Here is a 23415-nt window from a genome sequence, read left to right on the forward strand (position 1 = left end):
TCGGATGTTACTTGTTTATTAAATAACATAAATTACAACCATAAGAAAACAGAAGGCCGTTAATTGAGCATGGACACAATAGTTACTGCGACTCCGACTGCTACCACAGCTGACACGACCAACCAATGTCGAGTCAACAGAGATACTTCTGGCTTCTCATCAACTATCTTCTTTTCTCTGTGCTTCTTCTTGCCAGACATCTTCTTTTCAAATTTCTCAAGTTCTTCTTTGTTACGAAGTTCTTCCTGGAGCCTTTTCTCTTCCTCTTCTTTCAAGCGTTTCTAATGAAAAAGTGAAAGTGTGTAGTTTGGTAAAACACGCTTCATGACGTGTACTGGTATTGTGATGTAAAATATGTCAATAATGGGTTTCAAAAATGCCCATCAGGCAAGTATTTATAGCACGGACAATGATTATTTTACCAAGGTCTATACTTAAATTATGGGTGGTTAAACTGTATACTGATACTGATTGATTGATTAAACTGTTTATTGTCTACGGGCTTACAAGACAATACTATAGCAGTGGTTACGATCAGCATTGTAAACATCACGCCTTCATTTAATACTTCGAACTTGAGCCAAATATTTCATGTGAAAATTATTTTAATTTGTGTCCTGTAAATTGTTTAAAATTTAAATATCAAAAGACGCTATATCTTTTCCAGTACAATATAGTGTCTTGTCTTCATTATCTTCACTGATTCGGGAGTTTATTGTTATGGATAGAGTTTAGCTAGCTTACCTCAGAAAATAAGGATCCAGGGAATACATACACATAAAAAAGATCTCGTAACATAAGACTGAATTTTATTCTAACGTTTGACTCCTTCTGAGAGTAAATTGGCTTAAATCTAGTCAGTTTTTATGAAGTTTTTAATAGTGACATCTCTTTTGCCCCACTCTTAGGTGGAGTCATATTATGAAGAAATAGTGTTATGTTATGTGATTTTCTATCGATAAGTCTCTGAACTCTAATTTTCATAAATACGCTAGCTGAACTATCATCACTTTCCAAGATAAAACTACTAAATTAAACACATGACTTTCCTTTGAAATGTAACAATATTCTTTCTGTACTCTTAAAATTACCACACTTACTTCACATCCAACTTCTTTGCAAACGAAAACTAATCATCAGTCATCATTGGCGTAATTTTCAAACCAAATTCAGCAACTCTACCTGCAATTCTTGCACCTCCTTCTCCTGACAGACTTGGTCGCACTCTATCACAGCCTGGCCGGCTCGCACAGTCGCACACTGCACCTCACGTTTGATCCTGCGACACGGACAGGTGACCTTGACCTTGCGTCGGCACAGCTCGGCGTCTGTACACGGCCCGTCGTGACACGTCAGACTGCAGCGGTGGCCACACTCATACTGCACAATACATCACCATTGTAAAAAGTATAATAATAACGGTTTTGGCCATTTTGTGTTCTCCATACGTTTTGCATAATTTTGCACACCCATAACTGGACAATAAAAGAAGTATCGAAGAAGTGTGTTGAGTTGAGGGAAAGTTAAAAATTATCTAGTACGAAAGAAGAGCATGAAGAAACTGGTCCTTTTTTATTTCAAAAATACAATAAAACAAACAAAACTCAAATGGTTCAGTATCAAATAAACTAATACATGGCAGATAAAAATATTAAATAGGAAATTTTGATACCAGTGATAAGACTGCTAATCCAACAATAAACTCTTTCAAGCCTTTTATCACAGGAAATTCTTAGCCTAGCTGAATAATAGGCAAACTTAATGAAAAAGTCTTAAAGGAAAAATGACTGCGCACTGTTTCATAAAAAGTTTAAATAGCATATTCGCTGAAAGAGAAATTTGCTAAAAGCAAAAATTTGTTTGAGTAAATTGATTTTTAGCTTAAACTATCCCAACCAGAAAATAGCCATATTTATTGTAAAGGCAGTGAAGAGTAAACTCAAAAGATGAAAAGCATAAACAATAAAACACTTATCATGAGATACACAAAGACAAAAAATAAATTAATTCACAATAAATTTGAGTAAGTTATTGAGTTACTATAGTTGTACGACAATACACCAACATTTATTTTGGTATTGGCAACATGAATCGTCCAATGTTAGAGATGGCCTGATCTAAATAAAGCCCTCTGATTGGTAGAGTGATTTTTGTCTTCACAGGAAATATTTTAAGTAACACTCTACTTCCTACACTTCTCACAAATATTACCATGCTCTGACAGTCAGATTTCAATACCACTTAAAAGAAGTTTTTCTTTTAAAAAATGTGTGTCACTAGCAACACAAAACATTGATCTTAAACTTTAAATTAAAAAATTTTGTACACTTCCCAAACTTACATTCTTGGGACACTGGTTGCCACAAGACAGCATTGCGGATCTCTCAGAGTCGGAGGCCGAGGTCCACTCTCCGCACCTGAGGAACAGCTGGTTGATGGTGCAGTGACAGCGGTGGCGTGTCAGGGCCTGGCAGGGGGCGCAGGGGGGAGGGTGACAGCCAGCAGTGCAGGGGTGAGTGCAACCCTCAGGACGGGGAAATGTACACTGACTAGCACAAGGCTCACAGTTGCTGCCTGCCTCCTGTGTCGACAACATAATGAGTGAAAGCTGACAGAAATACTACAATGCATTGGTCGTTATATCAAATATAGTTAGGAATTCTAAACTGCCACTTGTGAATAGGGGGTTATGTTCTTCAAATTACAGTGCACTTAATCTCATTCCCCCCCTTATCCAAAAGTTGGCACCATCTGATTTAGACACAAAAATGAAAGGGGAGTTTTCAAAAACACAAATTGTGTGTTAAAAATTAGTAAATTATAGTATTATACTAAACAATTAAGGGATGCAGTTACAAAATCTGGAATGCTTGAAATTCTTGTCCCTGAGTTGTTTGTTTACATGGATATGGACAAAGTTGCGTACATGTTAACAAAGTTGTGTTCAAATCGATCCAAATGAGAGGTAAATCACTTTCAAAGAAAGAAAGTAAAGGACGTGAATTAACAGTAGTACTTATTGTCGCTTGCAAGTAGGGATGGACGAGATTGGATTTTTAGTTCGAGACGAGACGAGACGAGATTTTTTATTTCTCATAAAATTTCGAGACGAGATCGAGACGAGATTTCTCTTCTCAAACACAACGGGAAATGCACGTTCGAAATTTTTACCTGATTTTGTAACATTGTTAGATGACTGTTTAAATACTAAAATAATGATAATAGGCAAGAATATTTACAATCTTTCATTAAATAACATCAGCATAACATTTTTTTATTAATCACGCCTAACTTATTAAAAATGCCTACGATTAGGAAACATGGTGATATCAGTTAGGATAGAGTTCAACTTATCCTAAAATAAAATAAATCATAAAATAAAAGCAATATTAATTTTTATAAAATAGTTACCTGTTTTGACTTTTTTTATAGTAATAAAACATTCCTCACACTGCTTACACTTAACAAAACTTCTCAAATGTTGTTAAAGTAATATTATTAAAATAATGAAAGTAATATTTACATTAAAAGAATTAAAGTAATATTTACATTAAAAGAATTAATTAAATAAGAACGCCTTCGAAAAGGAAACGCAACTACAACACGCTCGTGTATTGCGGGTATTGCATTGACTTTCTGCAGGCGTTTTTAATTTTTTTTTTTTTTTTTATTCTCGTCTTGATAAAAATCTCGGCCAAAAAGTAGTCTCGTCTCGTGTAACGAGATTGAAAATTTCCCGAAATTTCGAGACTTGACCATCCCTACTTGCAAGATGTAGGTACATAGGCTTATCATATGTATTTACGCCCCTTTGTTTTGCAAGCTTGGTTGTACAGGGAGCGGCAAAATGATCTGACGGTTTTCTTTGCTGCCCTGTCAAGTGAGTGATTGGCGTAGGGTGGTGGGAATAGAGGCATTACAAAGCCAACGTGTGAACATTTTTAGTAGCCACGGAGCCGTGGGACAGCTGAGCACCATGACTTTGTAGTAGAAGCGTTTTTAAAAGTGGCAATTCCTGTGTAGCTGTTCAGTACACGTTTCAATGTGGGTCAATGAAGAAAAGTCCCAACTCGAAACACCATTTTGCTGTAGGTAGGTAACTTTAGAGCTACTAGTTCAGCATTGAAACTAAAATCTGACTACGTGGTGTGAAACTAAAGAGAGTGGGAAAGACTATGTGGCGTGATTGAAAGTGTGATTCGTCACTCATAATGACAACTTTGTCATCACTACTTGTTCTGAAAAAGAGATGCGCTTTGCATAACCACTGGGCTTCAACTGTTGCAGTTGCACGATTGCCATTTTGTATGAATGAAAATGCAGATGATATTGTAATACTCTTCTACTGAGCGGCCAGACAAGTGCAGAGCTGCAGCTTATTTACGTTTAGGCTGCTGAGGACTAACTTCCACAGCGTATCTCACTCTCTCGGCGCTCTCTGGTGTCCGAGCTGACATTGGACAGCCTGTTGACTTTTTTCAATGCTATACTAGTAGCTCTAAAGTTACCTACTCACAGCAAAATGGTTTTTTGAGTTGGGACTTTTCCCCTTGGACCCATATTGAAAAGTGTACTGAACAGCTACACAGGAATTTCCACTTTTAAAAACACTTCTACTACAAATACATGTTTCTCAGCTATCCCACGGCTCCATGGCTATTAAAAATGTTCACACGTTGGCTTTGTAACGCCCCTATTCCCACCACCCTACGCCACTCATTCGCTCGACAGGGCGGCAAAGAAAACCGTCAGATCATTTTGCCGCTCCCTGTATTAAGTGTTGCCATGAAATGCAAATTAATGTTAAACAAATATAACGATAGTAGAAAACTTGCACACTAGAGCTGACCTGCACGCTAGGAGCGTTGAGCACTTGGTGACAAGCGGCGCTGCATGAGTGGTTGCCACAGGACAAGTATCTGCCACACTCTCGGCCACAAACATACGGCACGGCTCTGTAGCACGGCACATTGGTCACCTGCGGCAAGACACATCCGTTACAGGGAGGGAGAATAGTACATAGGAATTGGATACACAAAATAAGTTACTTACTGTGACCAAAAGAAAATTTACACAGGATATGTACAAATATAATTTCAAATATAAAAGGTTTAATTTACCTGTTGCGTCAATTGATCCTTAAGTTATGAAATAACTACGGCCGTTTCGTACTGCTAAACGAGTACATCTTCAGTTCATGAACGTTAAAATACGGCCTTCTCATCCATGGGTGGAGTCGTCAGTACATTTAGGACACATAACACGAACACATACGAAACATTAAAATATTTACAATTAAAAAACTTGGCCAAGTAGTCCGAACACGAGAGTTGCGTAACCGGTAGCGTTAGATGATGAGTCATGACTGACCCGTGTCGGGAGTTGGGACCCCCTCCCCTTCTCTTCCTTTATCTTTGCTCTGGTTTCTTTTGTTTTGGTTGATAATGTGGATGGCAGTGTTGTAAATTATATTTGATTTGAAGGACTGCTGTTCATTTAATATATGATCGGGTTGTTGTTTTGATGCTCTGTAGATCTCGAATTCTTCTATAGTATCCATTTGTTTGCCTTTATTACATAGATGCATGATTTCTAAATTAGTGTGTACGTCGGTGTAGTTATGGTTCGAATTAATGAGGTGATTGGCAAAAGCAGACTTAGAGTTTCTCCTTGGTAGATGTTCTTTGAACCTTGTAGTGAAAGAACGGGCAGTTTGTCCGATATAAAAACTCGGATGGGATTAAATCATCACATTTAATTTTATAAACACCCGTGTTGTTTACTTTATCCATCGTCTTCTTTTTTCTTTCCCCGAGGAGAAAAGAGAGTTTGTTAGGCGTTTTATATGCGACTTGTACTTTATGTTTCGCCATTTCTTTCTTCAGTGTGTTGTTAAGTACAACTCCGTATTCTGCAGAGACATATTTCTTGGGGTCTTTTTCTTGGTTTTCTTTAACTTAATTTTTCTGTTTGTTAATAAGTTTGTCTATTAGTGAGCTCTGGTATCCGTTAGATAATGCTATGTATTTTAAAATGTGTAATTCGTTGTTATAGTTTTCTGGTGAGAGTGGGATTGATAATAGTCTATGTACAAAGCTGTTATAAGCTGCTGTTTTATGGCTGTGTGGATGATGCGATGTAAAATGAATTGTCTGGTCTGTTGTGGTAGGTTTCCTGTAAATTCTAAAATCCAGGCAATGGTCGGTTCGTGTAATTGTGACATCCAAAAAATTTAAGGACATGTTTATCTCAGTTTCGAGGGTGAATTTTAGTTTCGGGTGGATACTGTTCAGATAAGTTTTTAATAACGTGATTTGTCTTTCATTTCCATTGAATATAATGAATGTGTCATCCACATATCGACTATAATGTATTATTTTGTTTTTGTGGCGGTTGGAGTCTGACCACAAGAATTTATTTTCAATGTGGTTTAAGAAAAGTTCTGAGAGAATGCTGGATAGGGGTGAACCCATGGTTAAACCTTCATGCTGTAGGTAGTATTTGTTTTCAAACATAAAATAGTTTTGTTGAAGGACGCATTTGGTTAGGTTAACTAATTCTTGTTTGGCTTCATTTGATAAAGACGAATTTTTCTCCAAATTAGATTGCAATATGTCTATGGTCTCACTAATAGGCACGTTTGTGAATAAGTTCACTACATCAAAGGATGCTAATATATAAGAGCCTTTTAATTTTATTTTTGATATTTTGTTGACTAAGTCTACAGTGTTTTTTACACTATGGTCATTCTCTAAAACGGTTTCTTTTCTGATTATGTGTTCAAGTTTTTTAGCGATCTTGTAAGTGGGAGATGGTCTAAAATTCACTAATGGCCTAATTGGTGTGTTGGGTTTGTGAATCTTCGGTAATCCTCTGAGGATGGGCGCCTGGGGATTAGTTACTTTACTATATTTGATTTCGTCTTTAGATAGGAGATTGGTGCAGGTTGAAATTAGTTTGTTTATTTCCTTAGAATAGGTTGCAGTGGGATCTTGACTTAATAATTCTATGTTGTTAGTGTCGATAAATTCACATACTTTGTTGACGTACTCGGGTCTATTGAGGATCACCGTACAGTTGCCCTTATCTGCTTTGGCGATAACGGCGTTGTTCTGTTGTAGCTTGTCTCTAATGTTGGCCGCAACTCGTTTCAATGATTTATATTGGTTTAAATATGACATTCTGGGACGGGGATTTTTAACTGTGTTTCTTACTTTATTTGTGATGATTGCTCTTGTCACGTCTTGTGATTCATTACTATCTAAATATTTGACAGCTGTTTCGGCATTTAATAGTTCAGATATCAGACTATTTTTCTTATCATTGGGAAAGTTAAAGTTAAGTCCCTTGTTTAAAAGACTGATTTCTTGCTCTGAAAAATCAATGTTTGTTTTGTTTATTACTCTTGGATGGAATACATGGCTACAAACTATTGTTTCTTTTTTCAGCTGTTTTTTTACTAATGTGTCGATCTTTTTATTTTGTGATTTCCTCTTTAATACTATTTTCCTGTTGATTTGAGACTCTAATTCTGAGAAAATATTGTTTGTTTGTGAAGGATGTAAGCTGTTCAAGAGGTTTAAATGTTTGTTTAACAGTAACTTATTCAACATGCATTTTTTACTGTACAAAGACTTAATTTCCTGTTTGATCCAAGTTGTCTCGGCTACTTTCTTGGCTTTCCTGGCAGGTTTAGAATTGGTATTTAATTTTATGGATACGTATTTAGGTACGATTCCAAATTCAAGGCATTTTTTGTTGAATCTTATGTTTTCTATGGTCCTAAAGAGTTTGAGTTTAACGTTCTTGTATTTGTAGGCTAATTGAACTTGACTTGTTTCCAATTTCATGATGGGTTAGCCTCTGGATCAAGGTAATGCAAATATAAAAGGTTTAATTTACCTGTTGCGTCAATTGATCCTTAAGTTATGAAATAACTACGGCCGTTTCGTACTGCTAAACGAGTACATCTTCAGGTCATGAACGTTAAAATACGGCCTTCTCATCCATGGGTGGAGTCGTCAGTACATTTAGGACACATAACACGAACACATACGAAACATTAAAATATTTACAATTAAAAAACTTGGCCAAGTAGTCCGAACACGAGAGTTGCGTAACCGGTAGCGTTAGATGATGAGTCATGACTGACCCGTGTCGGGAGTTGGGACCCCCGATCATATATTAAATGAACAGCAGTCCTTCAAATCAAATATAATTTACAACACTGCCATCCACATTATCAACCAAAACAAAAGAAACCAGAGCAAAGATAAAGGAAGAGAAGGGGAGGGGGTCCCAACTCCCGACACGGGTCAGTCATGACTCATCATCTAACGCTACCGGTTACGCAACTCTCGTGTTCGGACTACTTGGCCAAGTTTTTTAATTGTAAATATTTTAATGTTTCGTATGTGTTCGTGTTATGTGTCCTAAATGTACTGACGACTCCACCCATGGATGAGAAGGCCGTATTTTAACGTTCATGACCTGAAGATGTACTCGTTTAGCAGTACGAAACGGCCGTAGTTATTTCATAACTTAAGGATCAATTGACGCAACAGGTAAATTAAACCTTTTATATTTGCATTACCTTGATCCAGAGGCTAACCCATCATGAAATATAATTTCGCCACTGGTGGGAGGCAGGTCCGCCATACTAGCCTGTCACTGGGGACAGGCAAAGCAATGCAAACTTCCATTGGTTATTGTTAGTTTGGCCTAGCCAATCGTACATTTAGAAGGATGGGGTTTGCTTGAATTTTCAGGTTAAACATTGTACTAGTGTACGGTATGCTTTGTTCGCAGTATTTTTTGTTGGTGTATCCGAGGTATTTCACAGTATAACATATAAAGTACAAAATGTCATAGGAGACGGAGTGTTTCCGACGCCTGTTTTACAAGACCAACATTCAGACAGCACTAAATTCTAACGAGGGATAGAAATTGTTTGCAAACATTCCAGAGAGAATACAGAAAATTATTTATGAATGTAATGTACGGATAAACTTGATGCTTACCTCATGGCCTCCAAGACAAGAGACGGAGACTGATTCCCAACAATCCCCACACGGGAGAGCTCTCAACTCTAGCTGGGGCTGAACCTGCAACAAACAACAACAGTACATTTCATTAATATAATTCCAAATAAGTGCCATTTATTTTTTTGTTGTTTTTTTTTAAGTTACCTAGAGTACTTGTCTAAACAAAACAAGACAAATTTAAATTAAAAGTCATTATGTGGACCCTGAACTGTTTGATTAGACAATTATAAGGTAAATACTAGGGATGGACGAGATTGGATTTTTAGTTCGAGACGAGACGAGACGAGATTTTTTATTTCTCATAAAATTTCGAGACGAGATCGAGACGGGATTTCCCTTCTCATACGTAACGGGAAATGCACGTTCAAAATTTTTACCTGATTTTGTAACATTTAGATGACTGTTTAAATACAAAAATAATGATAATAGGCAAGAATATTTACAATCTTTTATTAAAAAACATCAGCATAACATTTTTTTATTAATCACGCGTAACTTATTAAAAATGCCTATGATTAGGAAACATAGTGATATCAGTTAGGATAGAGTTCAACTTATCCTAAAATAAAATAAATCATAAAATAACAGCAATATTAATTTTTATAAAATAGTTACTTGTTTTGACTTTTTATAGTAATAAAACATTCCTCACACTGCTTACACTTTACAAAACTTCTCAAATGTTATTAAAGTAACATTATTAAAGTAATATTTACATTTAAAGAATTAATTAAATAAGAACGCCTTCACAAAGGAAACGCAACTACAACACACTCCTGTATTGCGGGTATTGCATTGACTTTCTGCAGGCGTTTTTAATTTAATTTTTTTTTTTTTTTATTCCCGTCTCGGTAAAAATCTCGGCCAAAAAGAAATCTCGTCTCGTGCAACGAGATTTAAAATTTCCCGAAAATTTCCCGAAATTTCGAGACTTGACCATCCCTAGTAAATACCTTCAGATCAACAATCTTTTTTCATGCATTTCTATGTCCTATGTGAGTATTTATTTGAATGTCATTGACGAGTCTATTATTGGATGAAACATTCTTGGAAAGGAGATCACAATTGAAAATGCCTGAATATGCTAAATATGTTGTGTACTGTGTTGAACTGTTGACGTGAAGGTATGTAACTTATAATAGTCTAATGTAAATATTTTAGTGTTTCATTTTTTCAAGTTTTCTTCCCATTGTTATTTTTAAGATTAACTATTTACCAAGATTAGTTCCTAAATAAATCCTAGAGCTATCTAAGGGTAAAAGCAGATTAAGGCGCACGCACCCACTTCAGTATTATTAAAAATCCTTGGGGAAATTTGAATGTCAGCAACTATACACTCCACTCATCGGATGTTAAGCAAACTATATGGTAAAACCATCCAAGTGTACTCAAAGTTGCTTGGGCATAAGTAACAAGTAGTGTTAGTTTTGATCATGGAAAATGCAGTTTGGGTAGTGGTAGTAGTACTGTAAAATGGACTTGCCACTGCCTATGGACTATAGTCCACATAATTTAGGCGGTTTAAGGGGAAGGTTTCCTGGCTTTCCCCACCACTTTCTTTAGGTTAATGTATACATCAGCTGATCAGCTGTGACTATTGTTTCAAAGTTAGAGTGAGGTGGAAGGGATGAAATCAGTTCCCCTTACACCGTCTAAATTTTGTGAACGGAGTATAGTAGTTAGTAAACTAAGACTGTAATTGAGCCTTAACATTAAATGACTCACCAGCTCCCAGGGGCCGGCAGGTTTGATGTTGTCTGCCACATTGACCAGGACAGCAGAGTGACACAGCTTGGGGCACAGATGGGGGCAATTCTGGCGGGGCAGATCACAGATCTGACGACAGACGGGGCAAGAGCCAAAGTGACAGTAGTGAAAGTCTCTCTCCTCGTGGTGACAGTCCGGGGGGATTCTGAAATGAACAAATATAACTCAGGATTCTGACAGAGCTGGTGAATCAAATCTATTTGAATATATTTAAAACTAAGTGGAAAAAGGCAAGTGAAATGTTTGGGATCAAGTTATTTTTAAATATGTTGAATACAAATTGCAAGAGATTTTTAAGATAGACACACCCTTAACGATAATTGTATTACGCAGTTAATCTTTCATACATTTTCTACTTCAACTCACAATTTTGATTCAATAATCGAATATCTTACTTAACAAGTTCAACCCAATGATTGCTGGTTGATACCTGCAAGGCTGTAGACAGCGTGGCGGTCTAGTTTTCCTCTCTCTACCGCACGGCACAGTCTTGGCAGTGGTGCTACAACGACACTTGACCTGCACAGTGATATCGCACGGGTAGCACTGGCCTCGGTGACACACACTCGCACACTTGTGGTGGCCGCAGGTCAGAGTGCGACTACACGGCTTCTCACACGGACCACAGTTTCCGTCACAACACTGCCAGACAAAACAAATCAAGTCAAAATAAGATTAATGAATTTACAGTATAAGAAATACAAATGCACTCAACAAACCGATATGGTTTTGTCTCGGAACCTATTAGCATTGATTTTTAGACCAAAAAGGATATCCTATCTATATTGACCAGCTTTAGCCAGTTTTACCGAATTTCCCTAAAGGGAACCTAGCTATTACTTTTGTAAACATACACATGTAGCCGATATATGTATAGCATGATAAATCAAGCACTTTTTGATGAAACTTGGCAGGAAGGTGTAGAGTTGGACAATCTTAATTGAATAATGGGTTTTTAAATTTTTACCCTTAAAACATGCAGCCAGCGTGTGACTCAAATCATACCGGGTTAAATTGTAACTAGCTAAATCTTTGACATGAAAATGGAATGTCTAGTTCTACTTACAGCTAAAGTTAACTATTAAATATTTACTTTTAAAATTAGCAGATTCATATCTAACTTTGCAAGAGAGAACTAAGATTCAGATTGTATTTATTTCTTTAATCTTATAGTTAATATTAGGCCAAAAATAAATCAATGTACAACAATAAAATCACAGCAGGTTTTAGTTCATGACAAATTAAATTTGTCTTGAAATACCTTTCTATTGCAAGGATGTCGTTTGCAATCTTTGATTCTTTTGCACTTGGTCTCGCACAAAAATTCTTTTTGGCAGGGAACTTCTTTGGTATGCAGTCCACAACGGCATCTCTTCTCCACACGTTCAAGACACTGGAAACAAAATTATAAAAACTTGATATCAATTAAAGCCATTTACCAATAATTTAAAAAATACAATTATCAGATCATTGTACGGATGACAAGAATAATCTAATAAATTTAAGATTGAAATAAATTCTAAAATGAGCTATCTCTTCAAATTCATTCTTTTGAGTCATTCAAGTGATGTTGTTTAAACAGCTGTGCGTAATTTGGTATCAAAGAAATATTTGGAGATGGTTGGTAAATGAAACAGCGATTTCGTTGATAAATGTGATGGAAGAATCCCCTCTTCAGACGTCACTGCTGACCATCTCATCCATCGGTAGGATTCTAGATGGTGACAGAGGGTACCTAATTGGGCACTTTTTCACTGCAGAAACAACTAGAGCGAAATACGTATACGTATAAGACTGCTCAACAATGTGGCATTCTTTATATAGTAGTAGTGATGGTCAAAACTAAAAATTTTAAACCACCAAATCAAAACATTTAAAACTGAAAAAATTGGACTGCTGACCCCATGACATAATATTATGATGAAAATCAATTACCGGTACCTACCTATGTATTACGTGTTAATATTAGTTACGGCTGTATCAAGTCAACCTAGTACACTTTAGGCTTGAACATATTTTTGATAAACCAACAAACACTAAAATAAATTAAACTCTTGACACTGACATCAAAATTAAAAGTATGAATGACTGAATGAGAAAAGTAAGTCTACTTACTTTAAACCTACTTCCATCAATTTTGATAAACAACAAACACTGAAATAAATTAAAATCCTGAATCTGACATAATAACATGAACATGCAAATATTTATTCAGTGGATAAATTATATTTAGGACCAAAATTATCGGTAGTTTTGGACTTTTCGAACCTTGAAACTCTCTGATTGAGTCTCAAACTCACTAATAGAATCACAAAATAAAAACTTTTTTCTAGTTTTGCGGTCTTGAGATTTGAGATATGGTGTTAACAAATCACTGGTACCCAGCTGTTTAATGTGTTACACCTAAAACTCACCACTCCGCACTTATCACGATGGCATCTCTGTGAACACGGATGTACGCCGCAGTCCAACAATCGTCCGCAAGTATCACCACACGTCGGCGGCTCTACGGTACAAGCCAGCTCGTAGGTGGACTTGCCGCAGGGACATGTCCGTGGCAACATGCCCGGGCACTCACCACAGGCACCTCCATGACAAACTCTCTCACAAACATGGCTGCCACAGGACAACTGCTTGCCACACGCCTGCAATAGTCATGCATGAGTAAAAAAGCATGAAATTTAAATCTTTTGCATTATTTTAAATATCAAATTGTTATTATCTTTAAGTTACAAAATCAGAAAAGTGGCAGATGGTACTGAGATGTCACAAGTTGGCGAAAAAGGTCATATTATTACTCAAGTAACAACAACAACAAAGATATTTTGTTATAGGGTATGATGGACATCGATCATAGGAGTTTTGATATGTAATTGAGGTTGTTCATTATTGTAGATATTATAGATATTAGCCTAGACACCTATTTATTATGAGTATTTTTACCTTTTTGGTAGCCTAAGGTGTCCAAATTCTTATCTCCTGCGAGACGCGTTTCGCATTAATTACAATGCATCTTCAGTCGCTGTCATTGTCAGGTCTCAACATTGCCCACAGAAGTGGTTGTCACAGTTTACAAAACATATAACACAGTTCACGAAACACATATTTATATACAGTTTTACAACCATGGTCACACACGTACTGTACATCAAGCGAGTCATTAATTTACTACCTGAATAAATCATAAAAAGGATTAAATAGCAGTTTTTTGTTGTATAAAATAGTGTTTTTACTTTTAAGACCATGGTTTTCTTTGGTTAACTGAGATTATAAATAACTGAAATAAGAAGAAACAAATTGTTAACAAAAACATAATCCTAGTGGCACTGGACGGAACTAACAATAATATTGTCTTCTGATCCATAAGGATGAAAAATCTAGTAAGGGAGTATGTTTAATTTATGGTGATAATTAACCAATATTTTTGGGTTTGAAACACAAACTCACTCTGTCACATTGCCAGTTAGGACTCGCACACTCCCTCTCCTGGCTGTCTCGGCCGCACTGGCACTGTTGCACAGAGCGGCGTGGGCATGGCGCGCACGGCCCTGCATGACACGGCACAGCACACTTGTGTCGTCCGCAGCCCAGCAGACGACTACACGGCGCACCACACGACCACTGCGGTCTGCTGCAGCGTTGTGGCCGAGGAGCACTCTTACCACAGTGGCACGCAGTCTTCACTGTCTTGGGGCAAGGCGGACATGGTCCTGTAACATAGATTGGTGATTGATATAAAATGTTATCATAGATTTACTGTAAGTTATGCAAGGTAAAATATGAATTTGACGTCATCCTAATTTACCTACACAATTTGTAAGGTTTATAGTGGTGTTTTCACTTTGTAACTATTTCAGTTAGGGCAACTAGGCTTTTTAACTCAAATATATAAAAATTAGTAAACAAATAATTCAGAAGGGCTGATCCAGCCACTTCCAAATGTACCCGTAAAATAAAAGTTTTTATTTTGATTTAGACACCATCCAGCTTAACTAGCCTCAGTGAAGGAGGTAATAAGTTAGGCCTAGTACATAAGGTTTAGAAAAAGATTATACATAAATGAAAAATAAACAAATGATAAACGTTCCTGTATGGCGTACCTGGGTGACACAACAGTAGACAGTGATGGCCGCAAGCCGGACTGAGGGGTTTGTTGCAAGTCTCGCCACAAGAGTGCGGCACCAGCCACGGGTGATACACCGGGTCCTCCGCCCGTCCACAGAAACAGAAGTATCGGAAAGGGATGTCCGTCTGCTCATAGCCCTCTCGGCACTTTGGACTGTGATGAAACAGAGGACTATGTTAGCTTTGAGCTGGTTGTTGGTCTCATATTTGCAAACAGTCATCTGTACCATAATTTATTTATAAATGGAATTTTTACGAGTCATTGTTAATGGGAACATAGATAAAAATTTTAGTGCAAATAGTTCAACTGATAAATAATAATGAATTCCGGTTCTGATATCAATATGCTATATTCTGATTGATGGGGAAAGATTTTAGATTTTACTAGCTGTGTACCCGTTCTACGCACGGGGATCTTATAGTATTCAGTTGAAACCTTCTTATATAAAGAACAGCAGTTGGTTTGCATATTTTCAGATATGCTGGCCAAACTATTATACATAGCTTCATTTTATGCTGTTTGTTGTTGTTCCGAATCGGTACGGTATGACAATCAATAAAAGGTTAATAAATTACATGTGTCCGCCGGTCGATCCTAATGTATCTTATTACAGGAGATGCATTTCGGCGAAATTAAATCGCCATCATCAGTCCTAATATAAGGTCTTGAGCTTCCCCATTAGGTACGTCTTGAAGTTTTTAAAACACATACACGAACTGTAGGCTACACTTATACACATGATGAATAAAACATAAGTACATGGTATGCCTACTTTATTTTTACTATGGACATGTAGACGCGCGTCGGTAGTGTGCCGAGTCTCGACTGAAAACGCTCATTTAAAAAATGTAAGTTTCCCAGCCATATAGCCTACAACACTGATTCAAGGTCTTTTCCCGGTTATCAAAACTCAAGAACAATTTCATACACAAAGAATCTCTATTTTCATTTACGGTTATCCTACAAATTATTGCACTTGCGATTAATTAAATCCGTTATGTAAGGAAACACGTTTTTAATCTTACTTGGTTTGGATTTGCTTTCAAAACGTGATCGGAAATGGTTGCGGTATTTGTAAACAACATTCAATGTAAACATATCAGTGACAGCTAGAAGAAATAATCTTGATTCGAACAGCTGTTCGTTATTTCATAGATGAATAAACATTGGGAGAAAACTTTGCAAAAAATCGCACAAAATAGGGTTTTTAAACGTCCGTCATTTTATTTACAAAGTAGTGACGCTATATTTTAATGGCTAAAGACAAACTCGCCAATCCAGTTAATAGATTAAAATGATTTGGAACTTGATAGGTACTCTCGTTTTTCAGGAGAAGGCCGCGTAAAATGGCTCTTGGGCCGTAACAGACTGGAAGACAGACAGAAATTTAGATGAGACTTGTTTCGGTTTCTTTAATGTATAAAACGTAAAAATAACCTTAAAGTTTATGATTCTGAGCAATGTACAGACAAAACTCTAATTTTATTTATATAGATTTCTGAAAATACTTACCATGCCCAAGTGATGTGAGGCAGAGACTGACCTCGTGGTCTGTCATCTAGAGCTGCCTTCTGGTGAGCAACAGAGTCCTTGGCCCATCTCTGGATACATTGCAAGTGGAAGAAGCCCCAACAGTTATTACAGCTCCATATCTGTAGTAAAAATAAAAAAAATAAGATAAAAACCAAGAGTTGGACCATATGCAAAATAACTTACGATTTATTGTACTAGGATTGGTTTCATGGTCAAATTATCATAATACAAAATATACAATCACGTAAAAATCTGGGGATACAAAGTAACTATTTGGTACAAAGGGTCCCATGTTTAAATTACGCATATTAATTCGGTTCAAAATTAGTTTCCGAGGCAAAACAAATCCAATGCAACACACTATTACTTTTCAAAGATTATCTTTGTTAAGATGGTTAGTAGGTGAATAAAACTACTGATTTATAATCAAGTAAATTTCTTGGTTTTAGACCTTGGCTACACCATTAAGAGTGATTTACCTAATCTAATAAGGTTACATATTTGATCAAAAATGCATCCAACTTAAATTTCATTTTCATAAGCCTTCTCGTTACTTGTTTACAATCTGACTTTGGTTAAAAATTAGCTGTTCAATTAGGATTCAAGTTCAATCTGTTATAAAGATAGGGTAGGCGATTGTTATCTTATTTTTTTATATTATGGTATTAGATTTATAGATTTTCATAGATCTAAAATTACATTTCAAAGTTTTTTATTCAAGATTTTTATTTCATATCAAACACATTACCGTTAACGGCCCTAAAACTTACAATAAATCATGGTTAATCCATCCAATTACATTTTACTTAAATCGTACCTAATTATTTGACCAGAATACATTTTTTTGTTAATATCTCATGTTATGTTCAGAATACTTACAGAATCATTTCTCCTGACTGTGGCAATGCAGACCAAACAGATCGCTGCTCCTGACTGGAATGCGTCTTCGAGAAAGTTTTGAGTTCGACCAAGGTCTTCATTAGTGCCTCCCAAAGAGGCGTAGGATTTTAAAACTGATCCTGTAAAATGTCACAGCTTTTGGGTAAAATTATATCAATCAATGTTGCAACAGATATTTAAAACCCCATACTATGTGAATTTCCATTTGCCTGATTACTTCCACTTAAATATTTCCTCAAGTCAGATAATTGTATTCCCAATTTAAATAACGTTATTGTCAACAAGTAAGTACTTAGGTTTGCTGCTACAGGGAAGTTAAAAAGTATTAGTAAAATGTTAGGAGTTTAATATAAAGTAAATAAATTTGCGAAGTTTGAATAATATTCTACGGTACATGGAAAATTCACTATAAATACACCTACATTAAATTTGGTCGATTAATTCTTTAAATGCTCCCCTCATCTCTGTTTACTACACATTTTTATTTTTATTTTATCTGAATTCTGCCATCTTTTATCATTATTAATTAAAGCTATTAATAACTATACCGTTACCATTGTCAAAAACTACAAAATATAGCAAATTCAACACAGCTATTATGAGGGTGTTTATAATTGTTGACAATAATCAATTAGGCCTACGACATTGTATTACTATGAGATGGAATAAATTTCTCTTCAATATCCAACGAATTAAAGCTTTATACCTAAGAATACCTATATGGTTTTAAGACTAAATGTGACTCAATTAAGTATTTAATAAAATAATACTTTTTTTGTGCACAACTAAAAATATTGATTCATTGCACAAAAACCTTGGTTGATAAGTTAATAAAGTTATTTTTGATACTTGAGATATCAACATAGACTCTGCTATCTTAATACACGTTGATGCTATGTTAAGATTGCAGTCATAACTTAGGCATCTGTAAAAAACTATTTGAAATAATGTTAATGAAATGAAATGAAAACCCTTCTTTATTAAGGCGTTAGTTAGGACCTCGTGGCTTCAGTTAACAGTTAACTTCTAAAAAACTAATAATAACAACAAAATATTAACAAAAAATGCAATAGAGTTTGTAACATAACAAGTTATAAAATCGCATAATTTATTTCATCTTCCCTAACATACAGTCACACACGTACACCCTCTGCTGCATCTAGGCCTAACGCACGCCATCCGGTCAAGGTAATATCCTATATTAATTAGCCTACATGAGCATGACTGTACCACTCAAATCTTTAAAAATACTGCTGTTCTTTTTTAATTAAATGTAAAACATTGTAACACCTCACCTAATAATAGTTTGAGATTCACAATATTTCACATTTTTAAGTAAGGAAAGTTACCTTTAAAAAAACCATCATTACCGACTTAATAATAGTTTGTTTAAGGTACCTACTGTACGTTAAAAAGTAACACTAAATAACACAACTAGGCCTAATCTCTTAACTTAAAATATTTTTTAACATTCACAACAAGGTAATTATTAGAAGCATCATTAAATCTCACCCAGAAAAAATTTTAAAATCATCAATGATGATGTTTTCTGTTGTTAAAATACACATGAAAAACTATGATCCTAAGAAAATACCGTGCCCAAAATTTGCACATTTTAAAGCTCTAACATGAAATACAGTAATACAATAATTGACTTCCTAGTTGTAACTTAAGGGCATGAAACAAACCTAAAATATTGTTGCACTCCAGATCCTCTTCCTCAGATGACGATTCATAACCTGTTGATTTGTGTTTATCCACGGCTTGTTGCATGTGCATCTTTGCCTTTTTAAACTTATCTTCAGCCCCAGCATTTCTGTTGGCATCATTGCTGTGATTATTCTGTGGCTGGTTGCCTCTCCCTCTCCAAGGGTTGCCTTTCCCCCGTCCGTCTCTAGCACTCATATTCTATACAAATTTTAAAAGTATTTAGCTTAGGCTTCATAAAACAACAAGGAAATGGCAGTAATATAAATAAATGCATAAAAGCAGAATCCCAACTCAATGGAGAATAAGAAACTAACAAACTGAACGGAAATCCACCTATCTACTGAGACTTGAGGCTTTTCCTAACAAAACGGAAGATATTTTCGGATAAGATACAGCACACAAAATAGTGTAGAGGAAGGAATGATCATTAACTTAATAAAAAAGTATTTGGATATACTATACTGGTCTACAACTCCCCAGTATTAGACTTAATAACAGGGTCATAAGTTCTACAGCCTACACAATGCTTCTTCTACCTACATAAAGCTTTTTAAATTATAAAAAATAAAAAAATTCTCAAGAAAATAAGAGTGGTCTGTATTCATCAATAAAATATGAAAGTTTTGGTTTTCTGGCCTATGCTTAGCTATGGCTGGGTATCTGAGTGGTTATTAGTTATGTGACAAGTTGAGTTGATGAGTCGAGTTGACTCGAGTCAAGAGCCAACTCGATTCAACTCATTCACAACATGAGTTGGACACAAACTCGTACGGAGATTGCCGTAACTACACGTAGGCCTACTGAATTCAGAGGCAAGAAACCGAACTCATAAGGAGAAAGCCGAACCTCCACAAACTTGGAACAAGTTGAATTGTGAAACTATAACGCTAAACTTATTGGCTAAATGTAAGTCGAGCCGTCTCGCAAAACTATAACCCTATGTATTGGGTGCGCTGCGAGTCAACCTGAACTCGCCAAATGAAGGCCGAAGTTTCACAGTGATACCGAGTTGAGTCTGACTCGTCGAGTTGCAAATTGTGTTAAAATAGGCCTAATCGTGTCGAGTTTAATTTAATTAGAGTCAAGGAAACACCGGTAGGGGACTTGACTCCCTTTTACCTTTTACCTTCGATGTCTTCACCACAATCCGTAGATCGGGGAATCGTCATAATTCTTCCGTCTGGACGGGATTTTTCTATTTGTTCACGAAGTGAGCTGGCGTATGTGTACGTATGTGTGTTCCTCTATGTACTCGTTTATGTTGTAATATGGTCTATTGGTGAGGTATTTTTTTAAGTGTTGGACAAATGTTTTATTGTTGTGTAGAACTTTAAATTGTTGTGGTAGCAAATTGTAAAATTTTGAGCCAGTGTATTGTGGTGTATTGCTGAATTTAGAGAGTCTATGTTGGGGTAGATCTATGTTTGCTTTGTGTCTTGTATTGTGTGTATGGAGTTCTTTTCTGCGGACAGGTGTTAAGTTTATGGAGTAAATGATGGTTTCAAGGATATACAGTGATGTGATGGTAAGGATGTTGAGTCGGATGAAGTGTGGTTTGCAATGTTCATTTGGGTCTAACCTCAAGATTGTTCTTACAGTCTTTTTCTGTAGAATTAATATTCTTTCGAGGTTTTTGGCAGATGTAGAACCCCATGCGGCAATGCCATATCTCAAGTGTGAAGCGAAGATGGAGTGGTAGGCTATCATTGTGGTTTCCAGATCGGTGGTGTTGCAGATTCTACGGAGTACAAAGAGTGCAGTAGACAGTTTTTTACTAAGGTAATCTATATGGATCTGCCAGCTTAGGTTTTCGTCAATGTAGATACCCAGGAATTTAGTTGAGTTAACCGTGGGAATGCTCAGTCCGGACCAATCGTCTGTTCTTTTATTGTTATTGTTTATTCGGAAGTTGATGTGTACAGTTTTGTTCTTGTTGATAATGAGGTTTATATCTTCACAGGCTGTTGTTGCTTGATCCATTGTTGATTTTATTAAGTTAATGTTGGATACTTGACGATTTGTTGGAACAACTCCTCACATCACTAGTGGTAATAGTGCTCGGCTAACAATCAAAAGGTTGCCAGATTGATCATGAGAGGTCAGTTGCTTTTTGATGGTTCGAAACTGGACCCTCCCGGCAGTTCCTGATCATAGGGCTTTAAGTTACCCAGGTTTATTATCCTAATAGTCTCTTTTCAATACATTACCTACTTTAATTAAAATGCATAACCTCAAAAGGCTACAACTAAAACAAAAATAATTGATGGAAACTAATAAATCATACTTACGGAAATTGGGCTAGGCCTACTTAGATTGTATGCTTGACATTATCCATATTGTAGGTTATAGGCCTAATCATAATCATTTTTAAGGCATTATCATTAAAACCGGAGGAGACAAAAATGTGTAAGTCTGCTAAACAACTGCATTGCATTATCATTCATTTCATTGCACGTTGGTTTGGTTCGGTTAGATTATCTCGGTCGGCTCTCGGTCACACATCCACATCACACAACCACCGACCAAACACAACACAACACATCATCGTCGTTTCGTTTCGTCCTCGGTATCGGTTCCGTTCGGTATCATTTTTTTAGTTCAAGTTAAGTTCACACTTCCACTTCACGTTCACGTCCACATCGTTGATCTTTGACTTTGATCGTTCCGCCCGTTGCGGGTTCAGGTTCCGGTTGTCGATCTAGTTGTGGTGCTAACCAGGGCTACTGGGAGCTACCCCATTGACTATTTATGCTATTGCTATTAGTCAATGGTGCTACCCCATGGTGGAATGTTTCTAATTATATGATAGACCAAAAATCTATTCGTAATCATCAATTTAATGACCATTAGGTATATATAGTCAATGCCTTTAATTCAATGTCGATGTTTGCGGACATTAGACCATAGATTAATCATGCTAGAAAGTCATTTCATGGAGTAAATTTAATCTACGATCCAGGCTGAAATCACAGACAATATAATACTTTAATGTAATTACCTTAATTCCATTGTCTGTGCTTAAATGTTTGCATGGACTGTTTCATTTTTTCGCTGCCACCACACCACGAGTAATCAGCTGTCACTTGGCTGTCAGTTGTCAGTTCAGTAACATTGAGATATCAAAGCCTGGTTTACACGGGTCGAGTATGTCAGACGAGTTATTCGGCCCAGTTACTAGGCCCAGTTGTTGATTTGTTCAACTCGTCCAGTACTTGAATGGACTGTCTACACACATTCCTATTTTTAACAGGGACAGTGCGTAGGCACAGTTTTATTATTTATCTATAGTGAAGGGTATGCCGTATACCATAGCTTTCGTGTTAAATGTTGTTTGAGTTTAAAATGGCCCTTCAAGAGTTTAATACTGAATCCATACAGTAACTTAATGAAATCACTGAATTAGATTATTAAATATAAAACTGAACACTACTTAAATTCAGAGATTGCTTAAAAGCTTTCTTGAAAATAACTTTTAAACGGTGAGGAAATAAAACAAAGTGAAAGGTAATATTCCAAAAGAGAATAAGATTTGCTACAAATTACTATACTGCTTTCTTTAAAATAATATATAAATGCAGCCAAAAGTTGCCTCCAAATAAAAAAACATGAAAACACCGTTTTCAATGTATATTTCTGATAGAACACATTTTTAGAAAGTGAGCTTTCTAACGACCCATTGATTAATACAATCAGTCTAGTAGAACTGTCTGAAAGAGTCTTCTTTTGTCACGCTGTTGTTACAGTGTAGAAGACTTTTTAAGAAATCGTTGATTTTTAGTTTTTATTTATAAGAAATATTGTTTTATTTGTAAGAAAAATTTTGTTGACGCTATTATGCAGTTATAGCGACTGTCAAAATAAAAATAAAGATATTTGAGTTTGAGTATAAGAATAGATTTACGAGACAATGCAACACAGTACTGTTCAACTTGTACTTGTACAAAATCACTTGTGCTGTTCAAATAAACCATTGAGCATTGAGGGTGAGTAGGCCTACACTACTCACTGAACTAACCTCAATACTGATCGTTGTATGTAATCGTCAATCGACTCACTCAGCGACCACAAAAAAATATAAAAAAAATATTCTGTGGTCGCCGGACTCACTTGATAGCACTAAACAGATGTTTCGCGGGCAAATCGTGGTGGTGGGGGTAGCTACTGGGCCGAGCAACTCGGTTTTCAACTAAATCACTCGACTCGCTCTCAACTGACCTCTTTTTATCAACTCGCCCGTTGCTCGACTCGCCTGCATGTCTACACCATGCGAGTTAGAGAGCGAGTGGCAACTCGTACACTGACTCGCCCACCGTACTCGACCCGTGTAAACCAGGC

At 36.3% G+C, this 23415-nt stretch overlaps 1 protein-coding gene across 1 annotated transcript; it reads right to left on the reverse strand.

Annotated features, from left to right (window-relative positions):
• Nucleotides 1-11: 11 nt before the first annotated feature.
• Nucleotides 12-21590, reverse strand: LOC128995260 (NF-X1-type zinc finger protein NFXL1-like). Its single transcript, XM_054420215.1, has 15 exons — nucleotides 21369-21590; nucleotides 19059-19278; nucleotides 17350-17489; nucleotides 16450-16589; nucleotides 14912-15090; nucleotides 14259-14521; nucleotides 13226-13456; nucleotides 12073-12204; nucleotides 11242-11453; nucleotides 10770-10956; nucleotides 9021-9104; nucleotides 4850-4978; nucleotides 2342-2581; nucleotides 1183-1380; nucleotides 12-281 (listed from the first exon to the last, which is right to left on the reverse strand). The coding sequence occupies exons 2-15, from the start codon at nucleotides 19273-19275 to the stop codon at nucleotides 60-62; spliced, it is 2574 nt and encodes an 857-aa protein (XP_054276190.1). The 5' UTR covers nucleotides 19276-19278; nucleotides 21369-21590; the 3' UTR covers nucleotides 12-59.
• Nucleotides 21591-23415: the final 1825 nt, after the last annotated feature.

Source organism: Macrosteles quadrilineatus, unplaced genomic scaffold (genome assembly GCF_028750875.1).
Source record: "Macrosteles quadrilineatus isolate MER2022 unplaced genomic scaffold, UCM_ALF_1.0 Scaffold_5__1_contigs__length_97177068, whole genome shotgun sequence".
In the NCBI taxonomy this organism is placed as follows: domain Eukaryota; kingdom Metazoa; phylum Arthropoda; class Insecta; order Hemiptera; family Cicadellidae; genus Macrosteles; species Macrosteles quadrilineatus.